Here is a 22494-nt window from a genome sequence, read left to right on the forward strand (position 1 = left end):
GTCAGTGTCCCTCAGTATCTTTGCCTTCACGTTACTTAACCATTTAATGAAAAGAGGATGTACGCTACTTATACTCATTTCTATGCATGATTGAGATTTACAGCGCCATTAAAGCATTTTACCCTATCCCTGTTGGACTTTATTAATTGGAAACGGTGAACTTTTTAAGGGTCAAATTGGAGAGTGCTCTGCGACTTTTGGCTTACGTCTCCCAAGTCCAGCATGAATTTGCCACAATAGTGCTATGACTGTAGGCTTCATTACAAACACATGGCATAGAGAGCACATTTCTTAGCTCGGTCTAATGCCATGTAGGGAATTGACCCCAATATTAAGCTACACACGTAAGTTCGTTGAATGAAGTTCAACACTATACTCGAAATATAATGAAAATATTCCCTTAAAATATAAGATAAAAAAATGTAGGCAAAATCGACGCCATTAGCACATTGAATCCCAGTAATGTGGTGATTCTAGTTCAGCATCCTGTTGGAATAGGCCCTTACTTTTAGTTCATTAGAGTGCATGCCCTTTACTTTGAAAAGAGGCTTTCGGAAACAATTTTCGGTTTCCCTTTGTTCCAGTGTCAAAGTAAGTGGGGATGACACCGTTGTTTTTGATCAAGCAGCATGAAACGCGCTTGCCTGGTCGAAAAAATAAATCGCTCAGGTGAGCAAGAAAATCAGTGCTGACATCTGAGTTCCCCCTAAAGCCTCTCAGTTTCAAAAAATAAGAACCAGTTCTGTAATTAATAAATTACCTATTTGCATCTTCTCGGCCCTATGTTTTGACTTCCACCCCTCATAGCCAGCGACCTAGCTTTATTCTCTAGGCCAACTCACTCATTTTAAGTTAGACGTATGGGAGAAATAGGCAACAAGGAAATTAGGCTATTGCAACAATTTATTTGGCACATAACGAGGTAAGTTAATCACTATTTTAATGTATTAATGATCGGTGAGAATAGGGTGTAAGTATATCGGTTTAGGCCTTTGCGTGGATCAAACCACTCAGTAGGTCTATACTACCTAAATTCCGAATATATATTAACGTAATATGTTGTCTACGTCTGCTTGTATGAGCCGACTTGTAGGCTAGGCCAAATATACAATGTTAAATTAGACGTGTGTAAGCCTAAGAATCATATCAAATTAATTGAATAGCCCACATTTTCGTTCACAAATTGACACTTTGTTTGAATTTGAGCGCTCCAAAATTGTTTGCATATTTTTATGTTGTGTAAACTCAATAATTGTGTTATGCCTTAGTCTATAATTCTTCGAGATCTTTTGCGGTAATAGCGCTAGAGACAGTTCCATTTCAACGTTTGCTGTTAAAACCGGTTAAATAACAACGAAAAATTGGAAGACACGTAATTGTTTTGTCTCTATCTTTCTCTTGTTCTGTCTTGGGTACACTATCTTTGAACCAGAACGTCATGGATCAATGTTTCCCCTCTGCACCCAGTTATTGGGGCAACATGGGCTATTTCCTTTCTGGAACTGTACACAAAACATACTTCTCTTTGTAGGCTATTGTGAATTAACCCCGACAAATCAGACAAATCAGAGGTATGTTAGGACAGTTCACCATCAGAACTTGTACTTCCATGGGCCTTTAGTTTTTGCATTTAACTGTGTTGAGATGATATTATTTTTAGATTACGGAAAGTATGAATATTACTATTATTAGTAGTATTATCAGGAATAGGCTGAAAATATTAACATCCCAGATACAGGGGTTCTACCATCCTAAAAGTGCTGAAGTGTTTAGTGGTCGAGTATTGATGCAGGCCTACTGTTGGAACTCATTCTTTCGGTTGGGAGGCTGGAGTTCCACCTTTACTTTGCAAAAGATGTCATGCAGCCTCATATAATATTTTTCATGTCCAACATTTCAAATGAAGACATCACATTGTAATGCATGTGTAATTATGTGCATAAATATAATCTGTATAATACAGGGATATAGCCTATTGAATGCCTATGCGGGCCATTATATATATGTGTGCATTCATTTGCCCCCAATTACTAATCTTAGAGTAGCCTGTACTATACAACAAGCGCTTCGGACTGGTCGCTAAAGTAGGCATAACCTTGAATAAAGTTCACTCAAACTTTAGTCCATAAATTAAAGTTCCCAATCGTTTTCATTCTCTTTCCTAACATATTTTTACTACTTTCTACTCCAGTTTGTATGATAAACTCACATGTGGCCAGCCAAGTCACTGTTAAATCACCTGAGATTGCAAATGCAAACATGTTTATATCTGCAGTATCCCATAGCTATTTCACTAGTTTTAAAGATATTTCGACCCGCAGCTTATACAATACAAATGCATTCATTGTTTTCTATACGTTTGGGCATGTCATAGTAATATCCTTATTCGTATCCTTTAATTCGTGCGTTTACTCATAGTTTCATGCTAGGCCTACTCAGGGCTCCTCGTTACAGCCTATATAGGCTAAAACCAACTTCCGCTCTTGGCAGTCTATTATGAATTAATAAAAAGCACTTTAAATGTGCTCAAATCGAGGGCAGTTGTCGTTGCTATCCTTGAATGGATTCGGTAGCGATAAAAAAAATCACCTTGTCAAAAGAGAGAGATTCGGGTCAGAGTTGCGGTAAGATACCGAGGGCGGTGGAGGCAGGAGTAAAAAGGACTCGCGTGACAAGCACAGGGAAAACACGACTTTCCCAGGCATTCGGGTGTCCTCCAGGCACACATTAAAAGTGGACTCTCATCTTTCATGTCGCTTCTGGTTATCTTGGCCTGCTCCTTGCCCATGTATGTTTAATCATATCAGATGCTCCTCCGTTGAGTGTAGACTCCGTAGGGAGAATCAATAGATTGTCCCAAATTGATTGAAAAAAAGGAAGTAGGCTACAGGATGACATCTTTGTTCGGCTTTTTAATATAAAATAATTGTTTGTTGGAGAGAGAGAAAGAAGAAAAAGAGAGAGAGAGAGAGAGAGAGAGAGAGAGAGAGAGAGAGAGAGAGAGAGAGAGAGAGAGAGAGAGCATGGAGATGTTGACATGTTACTTATATTTCAATAATGATAATACAACTGCTGCTACTAATAAGTAGATATTATTATTATTATTGTTGTTGTTGTTGTTGATGCTAATAGCCTCCATTTTTGTATTAACAGTACATGAACTTAAAACAATGAATGTGTCCACCAGATACAGTATATGTCCATATACTGAGTTGTTTTAAAACCCTAATTAATGGTTCAGTTGGGGTTTATAACTTTAACCAAACCACAAGCAATGCTTGCAACTGTAAGAGGAAGTGTCAAATACTTTTGCAATCTTATTTAAGAAAACTATGATAGTCTTTAATGTATAATAGTATCAGGCTGTTTGAATATTTAAGCAACCCAATATCATTTGATATCACTTGATTTTAAATTACGGGCCACACTACAAATGCAACAAATGATCCCACCATACTTGATCAATAATTACCCTTTATTAGCTGAGTAAAATGAAGCGGCTGATCGTCAAACGATATCCACACAAGCGGGGCACCCAGTGAAACATCTCAGGAGTAGGCTTAACTTAGTTAAAGAAAAACTTCACTCAAAAACGGACTTTTGGTACTTTTTACATTTGTCCACTGATTATACAGTGCCAAGGTCTTTTGCATGACAGCAGTCAGGTTTATAAGATATTGGACTTTAAAGAAGCCAAGTGTCACCAGACACATCACCATGAAAACTAGACTGCTGACATGCAGAATGTGTTGGGACTGTATCAACAGTGGACTAATAAAAAATAAATACCAACCGATTTTGGGACAGTGTTGCCCATCAAATCATAATATTGCAATATGCAAATATCCAGACATGGCAGAAATACTTATTCGGGCCAAATGATGTGCCATAGTTTGGATATTATATTGCAGCCCAATAACTGTTAGGCCTATTCAATGAATCTGTCATTTCAGAGGAAACTCTTTAAAAACCAGTTTAATCACATTTCATGGCATAAAGTTGCATTATTCTAATTTAATAGTAAAACATGTATATATTTTAACAGCTGTAGGCTTGCTCCTTATCGAAAAACAAAACAAATGTGGAAATAGTTATCACATGTAAAACCCTATAACTTTAATGTAGCCTCAACCATATATGTTTCACAAGACCTATAAAAATAGCACTAACTTATTATGTATTATCAACATCCTCATTAATCCCATTGGAGGAAACAGACATCATGCACAGCCGCCTAATAGCCTACACTCTCAGCAATGGCTTCGTAGCATGATTTATTGAAAAATATGGACCTCGTGTCCAAGCTAATATGACAGAAGTGCTTTGACCTTGGGGGTAGTGTACTTTCAAGTTAGCTGCATTTTTTTTCCATGTTATCTTGAGTGTGCTTTCCTCGTTTCTCACGCGATTCCTGTATTTGAGAGGAATTAGGCCTGTCGTTGAGTACCTTTCCCCAACTAAGCAGGGTTATTTCAAGTATGAGCTGAACCACAAAGCCTACAGGGTCCATTTGAATGGGATGTGTTGGGCAAGCTGTTGAAGTTCAGATGCTTGATGCTACCAATCCTAATCAAAAGCTCCTCTTGTGGCCCCAAGTCTCAAATCGCAATTAGATTAGTATAGGAAATATACAGGGTTTGCTTCCAACACAGATAAACCTTAATGGGCAATTTAGCCCATTTACAACCTCAAATGCATTATCTCCAGCACCAAACCAGTGTCTACGTTATCAGTGTGTTTCTATTATCTGTGGTTAAAAAGATAATGTCCTAAAAAAAACACTTCTCTGTGACATCACATTAAAAGTGAAATAATTGTGTTTTTTCGGAAACCTGTAACGAGCTTCTAGCCAGGTGCAGGGTACTGTCTTCCTCCTCACATCACCGCAAATGCCATAGTATTTGAAAAACACTGTTTTTACAATGTTTGAACTTGTGATGATGTCATCAGGCAGACATTTTAGAAATGTGCCATTTTCACATACTGTACGTAGACACAGGTATTGTGCTGGAGATAATGCGAATGATTTTGAAAAGTAGAAATTTCCCTTTAATCTAACCCGATAACGCCATCTCAAACAATGGTTAGTGCTGCAATTATCTACCTGCAAGTGATGCCAACCACATGAGAAGTGCTGTGTTAACATTTTGACCCCAGTTCCTGGCACTGCTGAAGGCATTAGTGGAATTATGGCGAGGCAAATATGCCTTGGAACTAACTCTAATATACGCACATTGATCTAATGTCCCATAAGCCTATTTATTTCCAGTGGACTACATAACCCATCAGAAGTGCTCCTTTGTTCCAGCCCTGAGGGATAAAACGTGCTTCCTGTGTACCTGCACTTATCCCATACAGCGAAATTAACCTTGCTTTGAGTCGACCTCCAGGCCTATATGGTAAGGAGCTCAACAATTATGCTGATGTTGATTCCTTCCATACACTGAGGGTTCATGGAGGGACAGGTTATGATTCAAACAGAACGCAGTAGCCTAATTGCTAACTAATAAAGCCTTTGTATAAACAAACAGTTGTAGGGGTCATCTATGTGAATAGTTGAGTTCTATTGGGCCAATGATCGTTATCAGGAGATTATCTTTCCCACATTCATTCCTCTTTTTTTTCATTACAACTGATCCCCTGATGCAGCCACAGGCTTTCATTGGGGGGGGGGGGGGGACATAGATTTATGTGTCCTACTAGTGTTTATAGATATTTGACATCTCAGAACATGGTCTTTAATCTTGCCATCTCCCCAGCCATAGACTTCATACACACATGATCTGTGGGAGAGGGCACCTCTTGGCACTAAGCTGTGATGTGCTTATAATGTCAAGCCTTTTCTTCTATTGTGCTGACCTGACAAGCTGGCCTTAACAGGGGTTAATTTGCTGTTAAAGGGTTAAACAAACGGCATTTGTACTGTAGTTTCATAAAAATGACAAGCTCAAATTCCCACCTAATCACATAAAACAATTGTGTGGTAATATTATTTTTTGGCTAGCCGGTTATGTGTCCAGTTTAGGATTTAGCAATGTGTTTCGTTAATGACTAAACCAAACAAATCCCAGAATGCCTTTTGGCCTGTCCTGGTAAATTGCGTCCTGTGTGCAGTGAGGTGAAAGGTAATGGGGATTAAACTTGGAGAAGTATGTGTCAGTTTCAATGGGAATGAGCCGCCTGATCTGGAGTGGTCTTTTGAGTTTCTGGAGAGGAGATAACATGCAGATTAACTCTAAAAGCAAAAACAGGGGTACATTTTGACCGCAAGGTGTAAAAATAAATCATTTTTTGATCCTTCTGAAATGTTGGGATTTGTCAAGCAACTAGTTACCAACATAAAACACAATTTACAATGATTTCCATGTTAATATGAATGAATTAAATATTATATATATTTTGTATACTAGTGGTGCACGGATCAACTGAAATGTGGAATCAGCAGTAAATAAAGCTAAAGTTTGTGATAAAAACACCAAATTTGGCACAGAGGTAGATGTACAGTACATACCCTGAAAAGATATAGATTGGTATGCCTGTTCCCGCATCCTTAGATATGGAGCCACCTAAGACTATTCACACCCTTGACTTATTACAAATTTGTTTGTGTTACAAATACTCTGTAATGTCAAATTGGAATAAACATTTTAACATTTGTAAAAAAAAAAAATCATAAAAAAATATGAAAAATAAAACAAAGTATGCCTTCAGAAAGTATTCCCACCCCCTGACTTTTTCCTCATTTTGTTGTGTTACAAAGTGGGATTCAAATGGATTGAGTTTTTTGTCAACAATCTCCATAATATGCTCTGTAATGGGATATATATATATATATATATATATATATATATATATATATATATATATATATATATATATATATATATATATATATATATATATATATATATATATATATAACGCTAAAGGACAAACAGTATGTGGACAGGTGATCGCCAAACATCTCATTCCAAAATCATGGGCATTAATATTGCGGTAGTCCCTCCTTCGCTGCTATAACAACCTCCACTCTTCTTGGTAGGCTTTTCCACTTGGAACATTGCTGTGGGGACTTACTTCCATTCAGCCACAAGAGCATTAGTGTGGTTGGTTCTCAGTACGCATTCCAATTAATCCCAAAGGTGTTCAATGGTGTTGTCATGCTGAAACAGGAAAGGGCCTTCCCCAAACTGTTTCCACAAAGTTGGAAGCACAGAATTGTCTAGAATGTCATTGTATGCATTTTCGTTAAGATTTCCCTTCACTGGAACTAAGGGGCCTAGCCCAAACCATGATAAACAGCATATTCTTCCTCCAAACCTTATAGTAGGCACTATGCATTGGAGCAGGTAGCTTTCTCCTGACATCCACCAAACCCAGATTTGTCTGTTGGGCTGCCAGATAGCGAAGAGTGTTTCATCACTACAGAGAACACGTTTCCACTGAGTAACTAAAATGGTGCTGATCCATCCTCAGTTTTCTCCCATCACAGCCTTTAAACTCTGTAACTGTTTTAAAGTCACCATTGGGATTATGGGTAAAATCTCTGTGTGGTTTCCTTCCTCTCATCTCCCAGTGAACCAGGTTTTCCTCTAGGATTTTGCCTGCACTTAGCTCTATTCGGTAGTCCTTGCCGATGACAGGCATACCCATAACATGATGCAGCCACCACCATGCTTGAAAATATGAAGTGTGGTAGGCTACTCAGTGATGTGTTGTGCTGGATTTTCCCCAAACATAACTTTATATCTGGAATACAAAGCGTTAACTTCTTTGCCACATTTGTAAAAATAAAAAAAATAAAAAAAATAAAAAACATATTTTCACTTTTACATTATGGAGTATTGTGTGTAGGTCAGTGACAAAACAGGCTAAATTCAGGCTAAAACACAACAAATGTGGTAAAAATAAAGGGGTGTGTATACTTTCTGAAGAGACTGTATTGAGATTCCAGTCAATTTCTCTATACCACTTTGTGTCTAATCTTTCAGAAGCAATTGGAACTGCGTTGATAGTCCATAGTGTTCCAAAGGTGGAGCTAAAAGTCTGGTGGCCTATGACTTCCATACCGGTGCAGTGACGTGTGGTGAGGTCGGTGCACAGGCTTTTACCAAAGCCAGATTAACTGAGAAATAAACCTTTATTAAGCCCAAATTCACCATACAACAGATAGCTCCAACAACCAGAGTGACATAGGCTACCATTTCATGCGGATTAATTAAAATGTCAATGTTGATAATACTTTTAGCAAAAATCCTTCATTTAAAATCTGTATAAACTATGAGAATAGAAAGGTTCGGAATTTTTGTGAAACCTCACAGCGCAGTTGAAAAATATACAGCAAATAGAAATCCAAGATGGAGGATGTTAAGAGATAGATGGGAGGGGTTGAGGGTGGGACTAATAACAATAAGATGACTAATGAAGAGTATACTGTGTCCGTAAAATGTATAAAGGTTAAAATTATATGGCAAATAGAACTGGATGGTCTTAAGAAATAGATAGGAGGGGTTGAGGGTAGCAGAAGGATCGGAGTAAAAACAAAAAAAAAGATAACTATTGTAAAATAGATTTTGTCTGTAAAATGTAATAAGTATGTATAAACTGGAAGTAGAGGCCTGTGTGTTGTTGTTCATTAGTTTACTCCAATTAGGGGATGGCTGGTATGGGTAGTGGAAAATAATGAAGCCAAATATATTTTAAAAGATGTGTATATACAGTACCAGTTAAAGGTTGGACACCTACTCATTCAAGACTTTTTCTTTATTTTTACTATTTTCTACGTTGTAGAATAATAATGAAGACATCAACACTATGAAATAACACATATGGAATCATGTAGTAACCAAAAAAGTATATATATATTTCAGATTAGAGATTCTTCAAAGTAGCCACCTTTTGCCTTGATGACAGCTTTTCACACTCTTGGCATTCTCTCAACCAGCTTCATGAGGTAGTCACTCGGAATGTATTTCAATTAACAGGTGTGCCTTGTTAAAAGTTAATTTGTGGAATTTCTTTCCTTCTTAATGTGTTTGAGCCAATCAGTTATGTTGTGACAAGATAGGGGTGGTGTACAGAATATAGCCCTATTTTGTAAAAGACCAAGTCCATATTATGGCAAGAACAGCTCAAATAAGCAAAGAGAAACGACAGTCCATTATCACTTTAACACCTGAGGTTCAGTCAATCCGGGAATTCTTTTCAAGTGCAGTCGGAAAAAAACATCAAGGGCTATGATTAAACTGTCTCTCATGAGGACCGCCACGGGAAAGGAAGACCCAGAGTTACCACTGCTGCAGAGGATAAGTTCATTAGAGTTACGAGCCTCAGAAATTGCAGCCCAAATAAATGCTTCACAGAGTTCAAGTAAAAGACACATCTCAACATCAACACTTCAGAGGAGACTGCGTGAATAAAACCTTTGTGGTCAAATTGCTGCATAGAAACCATTACTAAAGGACACCAATAATATGAAGAGGCTTGCATGGGCAAAGAAACACAAGCAATTAGGCTGGTGGAAATCTGTCCATTGGTCCGATGAGTCAAAATGTGAGATTTTTGGTTCCAACCACCGTGTCTTTGTGAGACTCAGAGTAGGTGAACGGATGATCTCCGCATGTGTGGTTCCCACCGTTGAAGCATGAAGTAGGATGTGTGATGGTGTAAGGGTGCTTTGCTGGTGACACTGTCTGTGATTTATTTAGAATTCAAGGCACACTTAACCAGCATGACTACCACAGCATTCTGCAGCGATACGCCATCCCATCTGGTTTGTGCTTGGTGGGACTATCATTTGTTTTTTAACAGGAAAATGACCCAGCACACCCCCAGGCTGTTTAAGGGCTATTCGACAAAGAAGGAGAATGATAGTGTGCTGCATCAGATGACCTGCCCTCCATAATCACCTGACCTCAACCTAATTGAGATGGCTTGGGATGAGTCGGACCACAGAGTGAAGGAAAAGCAGCCAACAAGTTATCAGCATATGTGATAACATATGATAACATACATTCAAGACTGTTGGAAAAGTGGAGTAAGATTGATCTGAGTGTTCTGTCCTAACTACAGCAGTCAAGCACCCAAGCTAACTGGCTAACGTTGGCTATGTTTCTAGCTAATTCCAGACACAAATGAGAGAACAGCTAACTCTGACCTTTTTACTCGCCCTAACAGAGCTGGTTAGGCTGTTTTTATGTTATCCAGAGTGTTGGTGACTGCAACTGTGCTGCTGGCAACAATTTAATTAGGCTTTTTTGCCAACGTTTACTGACACCGGCCATATTGAACGAGTGTTGAGCATTCGTACATTCGTCAGTTATTCTGAGCTCTGGCACACTCAGAAGAGAGTGCTCTGAGATCAGAGTAGATAGCCAGAGCAAATTTACCAGTTACGTCTGTCAACAGTTGTTGCATTGACATCATGAACATTCTATTGAAATGGATACTTGTATAGTGGAATCTTTTGTGAAGACCTGTAGCTAGCTAGCTAAACAATGAACCATAATCCCAACTCATGATGTTATTACCTAGCATGAATCTGCAGGTAGCTAACCCAACAGGTTCAATGTTAGCTAGCTAACATTAGGCTATAACTAGCAAAGCAAATGGCTCTTAGATAAAATAATATTACTACACAGATCATACACGTAACGTTAACTAGAACTAACATTAGTTAGCTAGCTAACAGTACACTAATTTGTAATGAAAACAACTTTCTGATAAAATTAGAAACATGTCATATCTGAAAATGTAGACTATCTTACCTATTTCTGTGGATGGACGCTTCTCCCTTTGTCAGGGATGCCATTGTTGCCCTTAGTTTGAAGATGCAATCCGGATACAGGGGCTTTCTCCATCTCCTTAGCTATCATACTCTAATTCCACTGATTTCAAAACTCAATCTCTCGGCATGTCCAGCCCACTCATTATCTCAGCCAATCATGTCTAGTGGGAAGGTTTCTGTCTTTTTCTGTGGTTAAACCAACTCGGCTCATAATCTAACAATTGTATTAATATTTACAGATGGCATACAAGTTTGTAATTTAAGCATATGAAAGTTCACATGTTCCAGAAGGCATTTCTGCTAAAAAAACGCATTTTTATTTAAAAAAAAGTTTACATTCAAATGGCTCTCCTGTGAAGTAGTGATCTGTGACATACGTCTAGTTTCCTGAAGAGTCAAATATATATATATATATATATAAATATAAAATTCACAATTTGTCGCTAGATAATGCAACAATTGCAGAGGAAATGCTTTTATGCACAAATATTGATTAAAAAAAACATCATGTTGCAGTAAACTTCGAGTCATGCAATGAATTCGTTGTAGCCTACTACCACCACAACATGGAAAAGCATGCAGAGTTTATAGGCAGTTGGAAAAGTTATGATGAACTTCAAAACTTATTTCAGAATTTCATCATTTATGGTGTTTATGTGCACGGTGATGAGCTTCATGCAAATTTCCACATAAATATATATTTTTTACGATCTTGCTTTTATCCATATTTCATCATATAAACTACCCTTTCCCATTTGACAGTGAACTGTTGTCTATAGAGCATGCACCAAAACCAGGTTGGACAAGTATGCTATTTACGCAACAGTTTCTATGACAAAACCATTGGTAGAGTTGAAAATGAAATGGAAACACATTGAACCTGTGTTTTTTTTATACATGGAAAGCAAAAGTGATTTTATGTGCACTATGTCATAACACACAACATTTATCCTCTAAATAGTCTGTTAGATGGAAACACACATCTGGTGGGAAAATGTGCATATTTTTTGTATGAAGATTTTTTTTATATTCACATGAAAATCTGTCGCCAATTGAATGGAAACCTAGCTAGTGACAAATATTTTCACCAAATGTAAATAGCAGTGTAGCCAAGATAGACATGTGATAGCTTGTGATGGCGGAATATTTCCATTACATCTGACAAAATGACACTGCTCAGCACTATCTCAGCCATAGACCCATATAGCATCCACAGTTACAACTGATAGGTAATACTTAAATACCAATATGGACATATTTCATCCGAATAATACGCAATGCAAAAACTCCATAGCCTTTTACAATGGATTTACAATTCTTCCAATTTGGGACAGAAGGTAGCCTAGTAGTTAGAGCGTTGGGCCAGTAACCAGAAGGAACATGCATTTAAGCATACCTCTACCCTTAATTGAAGTCCATTTGTCTGTCCTTCAGGGTAAGCCTCTCTGTTACAGCGTTTTAGAAGTCACAGCTTAACCCCATGTCCATTAATTTATTCTGTATGCACACAGCAGTCCCACAGACGTGGGAGACGCATCCTCAAGGCCCATTACGACTACAAAAGTAAATGTCCAAGATGTGTAAAAGTCTGGGTAAAAAGTATTAAAGGGAAACTTCACAATTTTTCACCTCTACCACCACTCCAACATCAACATAACGTGAAAATTGTGCTTTTCTATGTTTTGCAGTGAAAAATATAGAGGATGTTAAGTGTTTCCATTGACATAATCGGTGTATGTCTTGTGATTTTGACCAATTGTGAGTAAGCATTGCATACTAATTGCCTACCAATTGTCCATTAATTGGTTGATGATGTCATTTCTCTATCTTTTTACTACAAAACGTAGAAACGCGCCATTTTCATATATGTTGATGCTGGGGTGGTGCCGGAGATGCTGAATATTAAGTTTAAGTGGTAATTACGTTTCAGTGGACAGTCCAGTACACACTATTCGCCTGCCTGGCAGCTAGCAGTGAGGGAGAGGGTGTCAGGGTGGGTGCCTTTCATGTCATGTCTTGGAAGGCCGCGGGTGTCAAGGATTTTAATGACTGTGAATAGATGTAAAGAACTGCATGAATACCCTGGTGCCTTTCCTGAGGTTTCAATGCAATTTTAGCTCATTTTGAGATTTTGAACTTAAAAACCACCAGAATGATTAGCTAGGTCTCCATCGAGCTGACTGTATAAATGAACATGCACATTGCAATCATATGTGTCAAATATGTAAGTTGAAAACATTTTGTGTTAGAAGCCGTGTGTTTGTAATTAGCTCCACCGTCTTTTTTTTTAGGTAAGATGCCAAAAATAATAATTTCTAGTTGAATGAACATATGAGACAACTTGGGCAAACACATCATTTTAAGTTGACTGAATTTTTACCTACGTTTTCTCGTGTTGGAGCTAAGTTAGGTCCAACAAAAAATATCAAATTCAGCTAACATGTTGACCGAAAAGTTGAGTAAAAAAAAAAAAAGCTGTATAACTAGATACTTAATACTAAGAATTTTAAGCAACAAGATTTGTGGGTGTTTTTTTACAATGTTCTTTCGGTTTTGTTTCACAAGCAAGACAGTACAATATTTCAATTAACTTTAAGTAGGCTTTGCAAAGAAAATGTAGCTCAAAGATCCTGTCCTCTCTTGCACTTTTTCCTTTGCTTATTGTTCTGTTGCAAGGGTGAAGGAGAGTTTTTCATTATTGAATTTGGAGGTTAAACAGCAGAGATGCCACCTTGAAGAATGTTACTTCAAACATGGCTGCCATTCTTGAAAATAAAGCAAGAAAGGGCATAAAAACATTCCTCCCTGAATTATTGTTTTCTCCCCAATTTCATGGTATCCAATTGTTTTAGTAGCTACTATCTTGTCTCATTGCTACAACTCCCGTATGGGCTTGGGAGAGACAAAGGTTGAAAGTCATGCGTCCTCCGATACACGCAAACCCAGAGTCTCTGGTGGCACAGCTGGCGCTGCAGTACAGCGCCCTTAACCACTGCGCCACCCGGGATGCCCTGATCTCATACGCTTTTATGGAAACTTTAGAATTTACATAGGTGTATTGGTATTTTGTGCAAATTGGGGGAAAAAATAGCAAATCCACAAGTCGACTAACAGTAAGAAACATACCATTAGCTTCTTATCAGAGCATGAAGAAGGTGTATGCAGTGCATGGTCTTCAAACTAATAGTGCTGGAGAATGTCTCATAGTGATATTTTGTCGAAATTATTTGAATAAATCTCACTTCGCGAGAATAGGGAATTTTGTATGTAAATCAAATCTAATCGCTTCACCATCTGGCAGTCCAACAGATAAATCTGGGTTTGGCGGATGCCAGGAGAACGTACCCTGCCCCAATGCATAGTGCGAACTTTAAAGTTTGGTGGAGGAGGAATAATGGGGGTGGCAGCGTAGCCTAGTGGTTAGAGTGTTGGAAAAGTATCCCCAAGATACAAAATCTGTCATTCCGCCCCTGAACAAGGCAGTTAACCCACTGTTCCTAGGCTGTCATTGAAAATGAATTTGACTGGCCTGCAAAGAGCCCTGACCTTAACCCCATCAAACACCTTTGGAATTAATTGGAACGCTGACTGTGAGCCAGGCCTCAGTGCCCGACTTCACTATTGCTCTTGTTGCTGAATGGAAGTCCCCGCATCAATGTTCAAACATCTAGTGGAAAGCCTTCCCAGAAGAGTGTTATAGAGGCAAAGAGGGGACCAACTCCATATTAATGCCCATAATTTTGGAATGAGATTTTCGATGAACAGGTGTCCACATACTTTTGGTCATGTAGTGTATATAGGATGAACCATGACTATAATACAGTATATACAAGTGGGTGAAACAGTATGTAAACATTACTAAAGTGACCATTGTTCAATGACTCTATGTACATAGGGCACCAGTCTATAAGGTGCAGGGTAGAGTATCAGGTGGTAGCCTTCTAGAACAGTGACTAAGGTTCCGGGCAGGGTACAGGGTGGAGCCCGGCTAGTGGTGACTGTTTAACAGTCTGATGGACTGGAGATAGAAGCTGTTTCTCAGTCTCTCGGTCCCAGCTTTGATACACCTGTACTGTCTCCACCTTCTAGATGGTAGAGGGTGAACAGGCTGTGGCTCGGTTTTCTGAGGTCCTTGATGATCTTCTTGGCCTTCCTGTGACACCAGGTACTGTAGATGTCCTGGAGGGCAGGCAGTGTGCCCCCAGTTATGCGTTGGGCTCTGGAGCGCCCTGCGGTTGCGGAAGCAGCAATTGCCGTACCAGGCGGTGATACAGCCCGACAGAATGCACTCAATGGTGCATCTGTAGAAGTTTGTGAAGGTCTTAGGGGCCACGCCAATTTTTTCAGCCTCTTGATGTTGAAGAGGCGCTGTTCCGCCTTCTTCACCACGATGTCTGTGTGAAGAGATAATTTCAGGTTGTCATTGATATGCTCGCCAAGGAACTTTAAGCTTTTGCCCCTTTCCACTGCGGCCCTGTGGATATGGGTGCATGCTCTCTCTGTGGTCTCCTGTAGTCAACGATCAGCTCCTTCAATTTGTTGACGTTAAGGGAGAGGTTATTTTCCTGGCACCACTCTGCCTGAGCTCTCATCTCCTCCCTGTAGGTTGTCTCATCATTGTTTTTAATCAGGCCTACCACAGTTGGGTTGTCAGCAAACTTGATAATTGAGTTGGAGAAGTGTGTGTGGCCACACAGCAATGGGTGAACAGGGAATACAGAAAGGGGCTGAGCACGCACCCTTGTGGGGCCCCCGTGTTGAGGATCAGCGTGTTGGGGATCAGCACAGGCAGGGGTTCAGACCCAGGGCCCTGAGCTTGGCGATGAGCTTGGAGGGCACTATGGTGTTGTAGGCTGAGCTTAGTCATTTAACAGCATTCTTACATAGGTATTTCTCTTGTCCATATGGGATAGGGGCAGTGTGCAGTGCAATGGTGATTGTGTCATCACTGGATCTGTTAGGGCGATATGCGAATTGTAGTGGGTCTAGAGTGTCGGTTATGTAATATATGGTCCTTAAGTAGCCTTTCAAAGCACGTTATGATGACAGAAGTGAGTGCTACGGGGCGATAGTCATTTTTCAGTTACCTTCGCTTTCTTAGGTACAGAATCCATTGTTGACATCTTTGAAGCAAGTGGGGACAACAGACTGGAATTTGTGGAGATTGAATATGTCTGTAAACACTGCCGTGTAGGACCCCCTTCACTCTCAAACAATCTATAGTTGTATGTGTGTGGGCCTGTGTGCCTGTGTTTGTTTTGTGTACCAGGGGTCACATATCATATTATGCCATAGTCATATCAGTGAGATTGATCATCCGATGGTCATATCCAGGAGCAATAGCGAGTGTAAGGATTGCAATGTTCCTGCGTTAGCGGAGACCGCATTCACGGTAAACGCTGCATATGTCAGCTCAATCCGAAATTACCTTTAAATGTATGGGGGGGGGGCACATGGGAAGTATGGCGAAGCCAGGTAGGAGACCTGCGCCAACTTCCTGTGCTTACCGGAGGGCGAGAGAGACCGGGCAGGCACCGTGTTATGCGGTGGAGCGCACGGTTCCCCAGTGCGGGTGCATAGCCTGGTGCGGTACATACCAGCTCCTCGTATCGGCCGGGCTAGAGTGGGCATCGAGCCAGGTGCCAAGAAGCCGGCTCTATGAATCTGGTCTCCAGTGCGTCTCCTTGGGCCGACATACATGGCACCAGCCTTACGCATGGTGTCCCCGGTTCGCCAGCACAGCCCAGTGTGGGCTATTCCACCTCGCCGCACTGGCAGGGCGACCTGGAGCATTCAACCAGGTAAGGTTGGGCAGGCTCGGTGCTCAAGAGCTCCAGTGCGCCTGCACGGTCCGGTCTATCCAGTACCACCTCCACGCACCAGCCCTCCGGTGGAAGCCCCCTGCACCATGCTATCTCTCCGTCTCATCCCTACAGAGCTCCTCCGTCCAGCGCTGCCAGAGCTTCCGCCCCTCAGTCCAGAGCCCCTCAGTCCAGAGGTGCCAGAGCCCCTCAGTCCAGAGGTGCCAGAGCCCCTCAGTCCAGAGGTGCCAGAGCCCCTCAGTCCAGAGGCGCCAGAGCCCCCCGCCTGTCCGGCGCTGCCGGAACTCCCCACCAGTCCGGCGCTGCCGGAGTCATCCTTCACCCCGGCGCTGCCGGAATCTCCCGTACATTCGGGACCCATTTCTAGGGTCCCCAGTCCGAGGTCGGCGGCGAGGGTCGCCGTGTTTAGGATGCCACGGAGGCGGACAATGAGGCGGAGAAAGACTGTGTTGAAGTGGGGTCCACGTCCCGCGCCAGAGACGCCACCGCGGACAGACGCTCACCCAGACCCTCCCCTATAGGTTCAGGTTTTGCATCCGGAGTCCGCACCTTTGGGGGGGGGGGGGGTACTGTCACGTTCTGACCTTTGTTTTGTCGTTATTTAGTATGGTCAGGGCGTGAGTTGGGGTGGGCAGTCTGTTTGTTTTCCTACGATTTTGGGATTTCTATGTTTCGGCCTAGTATGGTTCTCAATCAGAGGCAGATGTCATTAGTTGTCTCTGATTGAGAATCATACTTTGGTAGCCTGGGTTTCACTGTTGGTTTGTGGGTGATTGTCTATGTTAGTTGCTTGTGTCAGCACAGTTCTCATTATAGCTTCACGGTCGTTATTCGTTTATTGTTTTGTATAGTTTGTATTCAGTGTTCAGTGCTTTCTTTAATAAAAAAATATCATCATGAACACATACCACGCTGCATTTTGGTCCGCTCCTTACGACGATCGTGACAGCGTTACAGTTTGAAAACATCATGATTTTAAAATAATATTGTATTTTGGGTCACACATGCAATGTAATTACAATAGGGGGAAAAAATGCAGCAGAGTTCAACTGTTATACTTTGTGGCTTGCACAATTTAAAGGATATGTAAACTGCAATATTTCTAGATTGAGGCAATATGTTTCCACAATTATTAGAATTTGTGTACAAACCTAACGCATATAAAACCCAATGTTTTATTACAAAAACTGCAAATGAACACCACTGTTGTAAGTAAAAACATGTGCATACATGCCTGGCTAGGTTTTAGAGCCACTTAATGTAAAGTGCCACAGCCAATGTATTTTTCACCTGTGGTTTTTCTCTCAGTAGTGTTTTTCAATGGGTGTTTTTAAGGTGAAGACACTGTATAAGGTTATAGTTTAGTTATTTTCATTCTGCATATTAATAGATGCGAGAAGGCTATGCAGCCCTAGTTACACCTTCTTACGTAGTCTTTACAGGATAACCAGCACAAGACGCTTTGGCATCATGCAAAGAGCTGCAGACCATGACATATGATATAGGCCATAGGGGCATTGCTTAGAGGTGAGTCACATGTTCTCAAGTCCATCAGTGGGTAAAATGCACAATTAGTCACATGTTTATCGTGAGATAATTATGAAACGTGTGATGTCTGAATGGTTATCACAGTTCGTATCACAATTAAAAACAAATAAACATATTAGTCAATTAAACTAAAATAGGTTCATCCTACAAAGCACAGGAAATAAAAGGGATTACTTTTTCAGAATTAGGTGGACATAGCTTGGTGGTCGATCAACAATCCTAAATTCAACCAAAAAAGTTTGCATAGACATCCATTTGAAGTCAATGTAAAATAACATATTGGGAAAACCTTTAATCTAGTCATTTAAATTGAAGTTTAAATTAATATTTTGTCTATATATTGTAACTACTGATGAGAGAAATTTCTGATTTGTTTTCTGAGTGGTTTGTTTTTTCAATGAATCAACGAACACTTGATATCCATTTTAGTGAATCTTCAAATTACTGACCCTATGGGCTATTAATCAACTTGAATATACATTAATTTATAATAATCATATTGTATATTTCTGTGATTACTCTAACACGCCACGCCAGTCCTAGTGCACGGTCTGGTGTCCAAAATACAAAATAAACACCTCAAATATCTGTCTATTTGGGTAACGCCCAATTTTCTACGACGCAAATGTGATTTTAACCTAACATTTATCACGATAAAGTGAATATTGAATAGTAATTCACTCTATTAAAGCTCAATACCGAAACCAATAACATTCAATAAACATTTAGAATATTAATGAGGGCTTAGTTTTACTATATTGGGTTAAAGGTACTCGGGAAACTGTTTTGGGATTGTTTGACGTTTTACTGGCCAGGTTTAGAGCATAATGTGCAATTGGAAATCAAATTAAAAGTTAGATGAATAGCTAAGTTTATTAAAACATGTAATAATAATAATAGTAATAATAAAAGCCTAATAATAATCATCATCACCGTAATCATCATAATCATCACCCTAATATACAAAACTCTCTTAAGCTGCATAGCATTGCTTGCCTGAAACCATTCAATGAAAATGAACACATATGAATTTAATGCAATACACAATACAATGCACAATTTATATTTGAATTTCAGGCCCAATAAGACAATATTTCACACGCTGTTTTGCATAATATCTGTTCGTTTATTATATTAAAATGCCTATATTGGAAACCACTTCAATTTACCCTGTTATAAAAATGTATTTAATATTGGGTAGTTTGGCTAAACAATCTGAGGTAGGTAGGTATACAATAACAGCGATATCATTATTTGAATGAGATATCTTGGGACACTTTTTGGGCACTAAAGTAACTTTCAAAAGTAGGCCAAAGAAAAAACAAAAACATGTTGACTAAACTTAGTATTAATGTAATAATTATTTTACATATAGAGGTAAACTAGGCCCAGATCAATAGCTATATGCTGCTTAACAAGACAATTATCGGCCATAACACACAGACACACTCCAACACACACATCAGATTTGGTTATTTGATTGTTTGTATATCGTTCTATTTTAAATGTGTGTGACTGTCTTTGCCGATCAGCGTCAGTGTTTGTGTTTTTGTTTTTGTGGACCCCAGGAAGAGTAGCTGCTGCTTCTGCAAAAAAACGAATGGGTATCCAAATAAACAAATAAATAAATAATGACTCATAATGAAAAATGAATTCCTGCAAAATCCAAATTCTATACCCTGGACTGTCTATACCCGTTAGAGATGGGGTTACGTTATGTTTAGCTAAACTGCATTGATTGTGGAATTGATAGTCTATTGATATTCTATGAATTGCACGTGTCCATCCTCCTATCAATTGGAATAGTCATTGCAAATATAAATGGTATAATACATTTAGAGCGTGCATAGACAAAAGTAACCAATAGGAGGTACTGTGTCATTCTCCAAGAAGCCATCTCATCGACCATGCATCCCAGCCCGGGGACACAGCCGTATCTCGGCTTTGATTTGTTCCCTAATTGACCTAAATAAAGCATCTGAGAGACGGGGTCCCGTCCAACCCTTCAATGCAGACTATCACACAGTGTATAGTAGGGGGCTCAAAGCGAGTAATTCTCTTATTTTTCTGAAGTAATCTTGCTCGCTGCCTCCACTGTCCAATCGCAAGAGGCAGTTTTTTTGCTTCGAGTGGATCGCGCCATGTAATTTACAGTAGTATATCTACGGATTCACTCACATTCTCGCGCTCTATCTCGAACTCTCATAGATAGCTCGACGGACTTCGAGAGAAAGATTAGGCATAACTAAGACCAAGCAAAAGAGACACACAAGAATGTCTAAACAGCACGTAAATATTTTGTAAGTCATTTATTTATCGGTGACTAGGTGGTTTGAAGACGACAAAAAATATGCTTGTTAAGGCACCGGAGTCTCAACATCATGGTCCAACGTCAAGAAGCTCGTCATTTTCCATTGAGAATTTACTTCGGTCTACTACCGGGACTACAGACAGGCTGTCTACGACCGAAGATGAGGGGGATTGTAAGGAAACGGGACTCTCTTGCAACCAAGTCACTGTCATTGAGAGCCGCTGCAACCAAGTGGAGCGTCAAGTGTCTTACTTTGGATTAAACACCCAACGCCACTGGTGTGGGACATCGCCAAACAAAGCTTGCAGTGATTTACAGAGTAGGTCTTAGAGTCACTTTTGTTAATTTTCCCAAATGTCTATCTATGTAGTGTATGTATGGAAGCGACATAACGGGTAGCCTATAACCACACACAACTGTAGGTAGGGTAGCTTGTTTACGAGCTAACATCCTACATTCTTCTTAGGCAGATCCGCTCTCACAAAAAGGAGCATTTGAGAATAGGTTACGCATTTCCTCAGACAAAAACAACGTGAAAGAGCTGCTATCGACAATGCTTTGAGGTTCCTGTGCGTAATAGCCTATTAGCTTATATTCTTCTTTCCAATGTCAATACACAATACATGCCATGCCAGTAAAAATAGAAAATGCATAGCCCATATATCCTGCAACAAACCATAACAGCACTCGTGTGTTCGCTCTTACCCCGTAAAACTTCTCCATTCGGTTCCTCTTTAAACCGGGTATGGCACTCCACTTCGATACATTTCAAACGTAACACTGACTGGAAATTAATCTCATACACCCTAATTATGCTTATCATACAATTGCAAGGCTGTGTTTCATTACGTGTTTCATTACAAGCTAAGAGCTCATTATTCTATGTTTTGTTAGGCGACAGGATGGCCTGCCCGCAGCACTTTAAAAATCGACTACCGTCGAAAACTGCAATCACTTGTCACTACTGCCATTGGGGTTGATATCATGATTGCGAGATACATGCAATTATTGATCCCTATTGGCCGGTGCGTAAAATGTAGCTCATGACACTCCTCGTTCATTTCAGGTCCGCAGTGCCACTCCAGCAACTCCGATGATCCCGGAGGCTCTCTAAAAACCAGCAACCGGGATTCTCCCGCTCTACCGGAGCCGGTGGAAGACAACGACCAACCGGACGAGAGGGCAGATGGAAGTCTGACAGACGACAAGGATGACGAAACAGGGTCTTCCTGCTTCGCCCGGGAAGACAGTGAAACACCTGATACGAAAGCAGCTTGCAAGAAGAAGACCCGCACCGTGTTCAGCCGGAGTCAGGTTTTCCAGCTGGAGTCCACCTTCGACATGAAACGCTACCTGAGCAGCACTGAGCGGGCGGGGTTAGCCGCCTCTCTACAGCTCACGGAGACGCAGGTCAAGATTTGGTTCCAGAACCGCAGGAACAAGTGGAAGAGACAGCTAGCCGCCGACATTGAGGCCACGAGCATCTCGTATTCGACTCAAAGGATTGTCAGGGTTCCTATTCTGTACCACGAGAACGCAGCACCTGGGACACTGAGCGCAAACCTGGCACAGGTGTCGCCACCCTTCTCGAGTACTGTGAATTATCCCGTCTCCCAGTTCACCCACCCCATGTCTTTTATAAGATCACAAATCACAGGCCTTGTGTGAGACACACATTATTGGTGTATTATATGGAATGAACGTATTGGACATGGTAGAGCAGCGTTTACCAAACTCGGTCCTGGGGACTCCAAGGGGTGCACGTTTAGATTTTTGCCCTAGCACTACACAGATGATTCAAATAATCAAAGCTTGATGATTAGTTGATTACTTGAATCAGTTATGTAGTGCTAGGGCAAAAACCAAAACGTGCACCCATTGGACTCCCGAGGTTTCCGCGTTTGGATTAATTGCTGACGGTGACTTTATTGCAAGTCACCAAAATCACAGCCACATTCATAAGGCAACAACACTTTGACCAACCTGTTTAGTCCATAGGCCCCAACTTCTCTATTTTAATATGCAAG

General features: G+C 40.4%; 1 protein-coding gene across 1 annotated transcript in view; it reads left to right on the forward strand.

The window, feature by feature from the left end:
• LOC135510088 (homeobox protein HMX1-like) overlaps positions 1-22250 on the forward strand; it is a 34857-nt gene extending 12607 nt beyond the window's left edge. The window contains exon 2 of the mRNA XM_064930881.1: positions 21534-22250. Coding sequence (XP_064786953.1) covers positions 21534-22135 — 602 coding nt within the window. The 3' untranslated portion in view covers positions 22136-22250. The remainder of the gene's footprint in view (positions 1-21533) is intronic.
• Positions 22251-22494: the final 244 nt, after the last annotated feature.

The sequence above is a fragment of the Oncorhynchus masou genome, chromosome 23, assembly GCF_036934945.1.
Source record: "Oncorhynchus masou masou isolate Uvic2021 chromosome 23, UVic_Omas_1.1, whole genome shotgun sequence".
Lineage (NCBI taxonomy): Eukaryota > Metazoa > Chordata > Actinopteri > Salmoniformes > Salmonidae > Oncorhynchus > Oncorhynchus masou.